This window comes from Triticum urartu, chromosome 4 (assembly GCF_003073215.2).
Source record: "Triticum urartu cultivar G1812 chromosome 4, Tu2.1, whole genome shotgun sequence".
Classification (NCBI taxonomy): domain Eukaryota; kingdom Viridiplantae; phylum Streptophyta; class Magnoliopsida; order Poales; family Poaceae; genus Triticum; species Triticum urartu.
In genome coordinates, this window is record NC_053025.1 from 89,765,246 (window position 1) to 89,772,512 (window position 7,267).

General features: G+C 39.3%; 1 protein-coding gene across 4 annotated transcripts; it reads left to right on the top strand.

Moving 5' to 3' along the window:
• The first annotated feature begins 979 nt into the window (after positions 1 to 979).
• LOC125550832 lies at positions 980 to 5,938 on the top strand. 4 transcript variants are annotated; one of them, XM_048713930.1, is made up of 7 exons: positions 997 to 1,512; positions 1,583 to 1,687; positions 1,849 to 1,910; positions 2,795 to 2,861; positions 3,349 to 3,534; positions 3,732 to 3,937; positions 5,688 to 5,938. In XM_048713930.1, the coding sequence occupies exons 1-5, from the start codon at positions 1,018 to 1,020 to the stop codon at positions 3,361 to 3,363; spliced, it is 744 nt and encodes a 247-aa protein (XP_048569887.1). In that variant the 5' UTR covers positions 997 to 1,017; the 3' UTR covers positions 3,364 to 3,534; positions 3,732 to 3,937; positions 5,688 to 5,938. The 4 variants fall into 4 exon arrangements, with proteins under 4 accessions (XP_048569889.1, XP_048569887.1, XP_048569888.1 ...); XM_048713931.1 differs by lacking the exon at positions 5,688 to 5,938 and adding an exon at positions 4,827 to 5,225; XM_048713928.1 differs by lacking the exon at positions 5,688 to 5,938 and having other exon boundaries at positions 3,732 to 5,225.
• The last annotated feature ends 1,329 nt before the right edge of the window (positions 5,939 to 7,267 follow it).

Sequence of the window (7,267 nt, forward strand, 5' to 3'; positions counted from 1 at the left end):
TCTTGTATGATCCTCTTGCTCATAATAAAATGGAGTTCTTTGGTTGCATTCCTGCGTGTGTATGTTTATCTGAACAATCTAAAGCTTTTTTTTACGGGAACCTGAACAATCTAAAGCTGACATGCCAACCTAGTTTTACAAGGAGGTAAAGCAGAAAAGGGGAAAAGCTTACATATTTACACATTCCTGACTTTTTCTTGAACAGTTTCTTCCAACCGGAGAGCATAGCTACGTTCAGTTTTCTTACATTTTTTGCTGCCATGTGCGGCTGTACCCCCTTTGTGCCCTTGCACTCTTGTATTTTCAGTGAAATCTCCGTTTCAGGTGGGGTGCTTCCCCACATTTACCGTTTAAGAAAAAAAAACAGTTATAGAATAGCTCATCGCCAGAATTACTCTCTGCAAGCAGCTGAAATCCACAGAAAGAGAAACTGAATAAAGAGGACATGAGTGAGAACGAACAGTTAGGAGTGAGCAATCGAACGACTCGGAGGGTGACCCGTCGATTGCATCTATCAATCGAACCACCTTCATCCCCCAGACTCCTGAAATCTCACAAAATAGATAGAGGGACGGACGAATAAATGTAGGAAGAGAGATAGTGATAATGATAGAGTTTCATCATATTAAATCTTATGAATTAAACAATCATATTTAAAAAAATACGGAATCCTAATCCTCCAAAATTCATATGAAAATTGTTCGTAAACATTATAATATTTAAAATTGCGTTATTCTAAAATCTCAAGAAGCCACTAACATGGTAAGTACCAAAAATTGAGCCATTTGAAGTCACGTGATCGGATTTTTTGCCACCTCATGTAGCTTTATTTTTCTTATTATTTGTTTTCTAGCAACCAGGCAGGCAAAACAGGCTCGCTCCATCTGTATGATGCAGCTTGCTTCAAATTGAATCTCCATCACCCCTTATTATATGGAGCTAACCCAACATTAACACAGACAACCATCAGCTTGGTACGGGCATCCAAAACAATAAGGTGCACTTGCTGGGCGACCAATGAGCGATGCCACCTGTCTAGGAACGATATTGAGGAGGAAAAAAAAGGCAGCGATTAAGGAAGAAAGAAAGGGCGATGCCTGTTGCCTTTCCCACGAAGGCTTAACCCACACACGCAATCCTCTCTGTCGTTTCTTCCCTGCCGATTTGCCGCCGCCTCCGCCTCCGCCAAATCCACATCGCCGACGTGCCCCGTTGCCGGAACGAGACAGGGGGGGTGGGAGCCGAACGAGGGCAGCGCGGCTTTCCGTGGCCGCGATGGGCGGAGGGCGAGGGCGAGATGGGAGGCGGGACGAGGGCGGCATGGCGTTCCGTGGCCGCGGTGGCCGGTGGGAGAGGGAGAGAGGGGAGGCCGGACGAGGGAAGCGTGGTGTTTCGTGGCCAGAGTTCGCCAGGAGAGGGTCCAGGCTGCTCTGCGAGGTTCTTCTCCGGCGACGACGCGACAGAGTTTCGCTATCAACAAGCTCCTCTCACACCCATCTTCTTCTCCCCTTGGTTCGGTTCGATTCAATTTGGATGCTGCGTTGCTATTACTCGCACAAGTCTGATTTGTTTTCTCACGCAGGTCGTCAACGCCTGTAGCTGGCTGCGACCAAGCATGGGCCGGCTACCTCTAGATGGGCACGGGCTGCTCCACGCACGGACGGCAAGCACGGCGACCATGGCCAAGGTGCTATGGCCCCTCTTTTCTTCCGCATTCCCCTCTCCCTCTCCCCCTGCTCGATTCCGCAGATTTGGTTGACTAACTGTTCATGGTACGAACTGCAACCTATATGTGCATCTCCGAACTAATACATGTCTGACATTCACATATTTGAAAATCTCCTATAGGAGGAGGGCATGATGTGGGATTTGAGGGAGCGTATGAAGAGCAAAATGATGAAATCCATCAGGCAAGAATTGGTTTGTTGTCATCTTTTTCTTCTAAATTTTTTCTGATGCTTAAACTTGGACCTTGTTCATGCATTTACTTTTCAATATGAGGGCTTCCAAGGATGAAGAGGTGGATAAGTTAGTTGCTTTAGTTACTACATACTGTATTTGATAGCCTGTTCCAGCTTGCTTCACAGCCAAGCCCTACACATAGAAAAGCTATCGTCATATGATTTTCTTCACATGCATGTTTGTAAAGTTTACCAACATTAGGTAGGAGATTGTTTTCTTTTTTCCTATTTAGGGCCCACATTTTTTTTCCGGCAGCTAGCCCTTGAATTCTTAGTTACGACTTATACGACCCTGTCTCTGTAGTAACCACATCCTGGCCGCTGCAGCCGCTGATTTTTTGGTAATGCAATTTTTGGTCGACTCTTACAGGCCTAGGAAAGGCCGAAACTAGGAGTTCATCATGGTTTAATGAATATATACATATTGAATTCATTTCTGTTATTTCATTCCTGTGTAGTAGTGGAGTTTTCTTGATTAGTATAAAAAGATATAGACACTGTTTATTGTCCATGTGGGTCATAGCGCTGTAAGATTTTTCCGTTTTTCATCTAATAATAGTTACTAGATTTATATTCTAGACGACGACATGTGCTTAACTGCCTGTGAATGGAAATGGACTGTGGAGTTCATTGGTGCATCTCGATTACCTCTACAGCATACTTAGCTGTTCATTAATGAGATCTTCAAATGTTCACTTGATGCATTCTGAATATCTGATTGAGTAGTTCATTTTTTGTGAGAAGATTGAGTAGTTCACTGGCTGAACCCTTGCACTCATTGATAGAAAAGTTCAGTCTGTGAAATGTGTCTGACAAAAAATGCACTCTGACAGGTCTCTGCTATGTAAGCTGGAAGCTGGCATCTTAATGTTTGTTATCCCCATCCTTCTTGGACACCTGGTAAACTAGATACCTGAGATTTAGCACCGTACCTCAAGCATACCAAGACTGGATGGTGGATGCAAAGATTCACCTATATATCTCTTGCATTTGCTTCCTGAACTTATGGAGTATGCTTTAATGGACAATGGTGCAAAATTGGGCTTCTGAAGAGTGTGGATGGCACTCTTCACCATGATCGCCGCAGGGAAATTCAAGCAGTATTATTTAATTGGGCCTCTTAGGAGTGTGGATAGTTCAAAATCCGTTGTTCTCTTCATAATTTAAGCTTATAAAAGTGCATTCTTTGTCATGTTATTCCTTATTATTATTATTATTATTATTATTATTATTATTATTATTATTATTATTATTCAACTAACAAAAGTTTCAGACTTTGAGTTCTTCTTAGTTTTCAGATTGTTCTCTCTTACATTTTTTTTGACGAATTGTTCTCTCTTACATTATCTAATGCATGTCTTTTTTATTACCTTCAATCTCGATAAAGGAAACTCATGGGTGAATCGTCAGTACATCAGGATTTAGATTGCTGACCCAACCTTCTCCTCTCGGATCCATGCTCTTGGATACATGAGTACTGATGTTTGGACCACCTATTAAAGATTTAGGTGATGTGTTAAGGTATGCTTTGTCCACACACCAGAAAACTGGGGATGTCACCGAAAATCTCAAGGTTAGTAGTATCAGCACCTTGGATTCAGTTGAATGATTCGAGCTTTCAAGCTGGTAGCAGAGATCTAAATTTTCTTAGAAAAGTAGAAAACAACTATATGTTTTCTCATGTTTAGGTATTCTGCTTTGCTAATTTTCGAGTTGCCTGGTTTTTGCTGGTCTAGAATCCTAATAGTTTTAACCCTTTGCTAATTGTAGAATTATATGTTAAGAAGCAGAGTTATGCGAGCACCATTGGTTTGTGCAAGCGTTGCCGCCTCAACCGGCCGGTCCAAGCTCCAACCCACCAGCAAGACGTTATGATTTCGTTTGACTCCTGCACCAAGAGGCCGGATGAAACCCACCACCAACACAACGCTGTTTCACCTGTCGAGCCCATTTTTAATTGCCGCAGATCTGACCAGGTACCATGATTTCTCTCCTCTATAAGCATCACCTCTTTCAAACTTACCAAATCCGCATATTTAGTTCCACAGATCTAATTCATACTGCACACTTTTGAAGTATCCTATACAGTGTGTATGTAAATGAGGCTAGAGGTATATATCCTACCGTGAACTAAGAATCTATGGTAAAAATACACGCTCATGGTACTGCAGGTTCTTGTAGTCTACTTGAAATGTTTGTCATAATCTGATTTCGTTTCGAATGTTTATGTGTTGCTTTTCTCCAATTCCTCAACTGGTATTGTGCGATTAGTTCAAGAGTCATCTCATGAACATAATAGCAGCACCAGTAAGATGTGCTTGAGAGGTTCTTACAACCCCTGTACACCAGCTACTTTTTTATTTTTATTGGGTAATGGACAAAACTTTGGCCAGATGATGTTTGTAACCAGTTAATTTGTTGGGTACTTTACATGGCATTTTTCTATTAATATATGTTCTTGTTGCAATTTCTGAAACCAAGCTCAAATAATCTTAAATGAGTGCAAGTTGGGAAAATATGAAGGAGAACCTGGGTACCAGCGCACCCTATATGCAAAAAAAATAGTAATTCAAAAAAAGTTTAAAAAATTCCGAATATTTTTTGGTATCAAACATGATCAAATATTGTAGTCATACAAAAAGATTGGTCAGAGAATGACTTCCGTTGTAGCAAAAAAAAAACGCTATATATAAGTACTATACACGCTATATTATCGTCATAAACTTGTCTTTTTTGCCCTGAAGTTAATATAAATCATTTTTTGTCCAAACTGTTTATATGAGTACAATACCTGATCATGTTTGATTCCAAAAAAAGATTTGGAATTTTCTGATTTTTTAATTACTATTTTTTTGGCACATATAGGGTGCGCGGGTACCCGAGAGCACCAAGTTCCCGTCCGTGCAAGTTGGTACTACTTTGTAGTTAGACTTTCCATTCCAGCCACCTTATAGTCTTATTCTTTATTGTCATTGTCATGCTGCAGTAAGACACATAGAATAAAAGGTTCAGTCATCACGACTGATAGTACATTCAGTTGTTGAGGATCTCGCATGTTGTCCCATTAAAAGGTTCAGTCATCACGACTTTCTTCAAACGATATACCTGTATATGTTGTCTTAAATGAACTACTAGGTTAGCTATGAATTGGCTTTCCAGTTGGTCATGTACATATGGCTAGGCGGATTAGCATGTGATTTCTGCTTTAGATAGGAGCTGTTTTGTTGCCACAGAAGCTACACAGTGAAATATACATTTTACTCATATTGGATGCTATTTGTAGTACTTCAAGCAAGTTGTCAGTTTGTAGTTTGCTGGAAATGATTTCATCTTTCACAAAAGGACATAAAGTACAAAAATCTTACTAGCATTTATGTTCTGGTTCATATCCACATACTAACTCATCACTACATAGAGTACAAAAGTAAGCAGGTTTATCTTGCTTTCGGTAAATGAAAGCTAGCCTTACCGTGAACCGTTTCACCTTTGGAGGACGCAAACATACATGATTTCACGTTTTGTACAAGGCACATTTATATCCATTTGCACTACTAAAGTTCCTGGTGACATACATACATCTTGCTGTTTTGGAAACTGCTTCTTCTTGGGAATAATGTTGGATCTTTCCTGAGATGGTTTGTTGTATTAATGCCTTGAAATCATTAGGCCAGTAATAAGGTTGCATTTCATTACACTCAGGTTACATTCTAATTTGTGCTATTACAGGTTCAGAAGGTCGGTGAAACCTGAAGGATCTAGGGATCAACACCTCTTGGTGCAAACAACCTTTCACTTATGATATTTGTTTTCTGTTGAAACTGCAAATTTTCATTCCAGGGCTAAATGCCTAAATGTTGATATATGCATGCTTGTAAATTTACATCATGAATTATATTTATGCTGCTACTTTTCTCCCATAATTTGTATCTCTTTCGTCCAAAGCGTGATAATGTGCACTGCATTTGTACTGCTCTATCTTATTGTTATGTTTGCATCTGACATTGCTTTCATAGTCTATATTTTGGCTCTGATTTGAAGCATATCATTGCTTGCATGCACCTGTACGACATATATCGCCTAAAACTAATCGGAAGGGGCAAATTCTCACCTGGCACCGCCCATCTACCTCTCAAGAGGCCCGCAATGGAGGGCCCCAACCACTAGTGTAGCTTTAGACCGGGAGCTCCTGTGAGCATCAAATTGAGGAGCTTTTGCTGAAGGCAGGCGAAAAATGGGCCTGCCCATTCTTCCTGCAAGTTGTCTTTCTTTTTTCGGTTGTTTTTTGTATTGAAACTTTAAAAAAATATGATTCTTAAAATGTGAACAATTTTAGAGTGAACAAAATTTGGAAAAGTTACCAATTTTTTTGAAAATAAGACATTTTTTGTAATCACGAACAAGCTTCTAATTCCCAAAATATGTGATTGTTTTTTAAAAAGTGATTTTTTTAAAACGTGAACACTTTTCACAATATGAACATTTTTAAAAAATTGTAAACAAAGTTGAAAAAAAGCGAACAAAATTTTAAAAAACATGAACTTCTTTGAAATTTTGAATTGTTTTGAGTTGTGAACATATTTTTTTAAATGAATTTTTGCAAAACATGTGCAGTTTATGAAAATATGAAAAAGAAAATAAAAACTATGAATATTTTTTAAAATTGTGAACAAAATTTTGAAACTAGAATATTTTTCAATTGCAAACAATATTTAAAAAATAAAAAGAAGAATAAAAATGAAATAAAAAGGAAACACAAAATAGAAAAAAATAAGAGAAAAACAATGGAAAAAAAAGAAATAGAAGCAACTCATTAAGTGCGCCGGCCCAAGGGGGCAAGGCCCATAGCGTGGCCAAGCCCCATGAAAGAAAGAAAAGTTTTTCTGTCACTTATAGGTGGATTGCGGGTTGATTATACAAAATGTCTTGGGTTTTCCGTAAAATAGCATAACAGACGGGCAGAAGTGGTTCCTATTTTATTAGTAGGGATAGATATAGAGGTATAAATATAAATTAATTCCTAATATGCACAAGAGGGATGTCGCGTCAACAAGTAGAGTTTGGTGCTTTGTGGCGATCGAATTCAAAAAATAGTGAAACGAGCTACCCGTGTTTAATCAGTGTACGACATATGGTCATGAACTCATATGACGCTCGGTTAATTAGTGTACAGCACATGGTCATGATCACATTTAAAAAAAACTCACGAACATTTTTAAACTTTTGCATGACTGGACTCAACATGGGCTCATGATTCCCATCGCAAAGTACAAATGGCATATCCTAGCAGCCGGATCCCCTGTCACGGC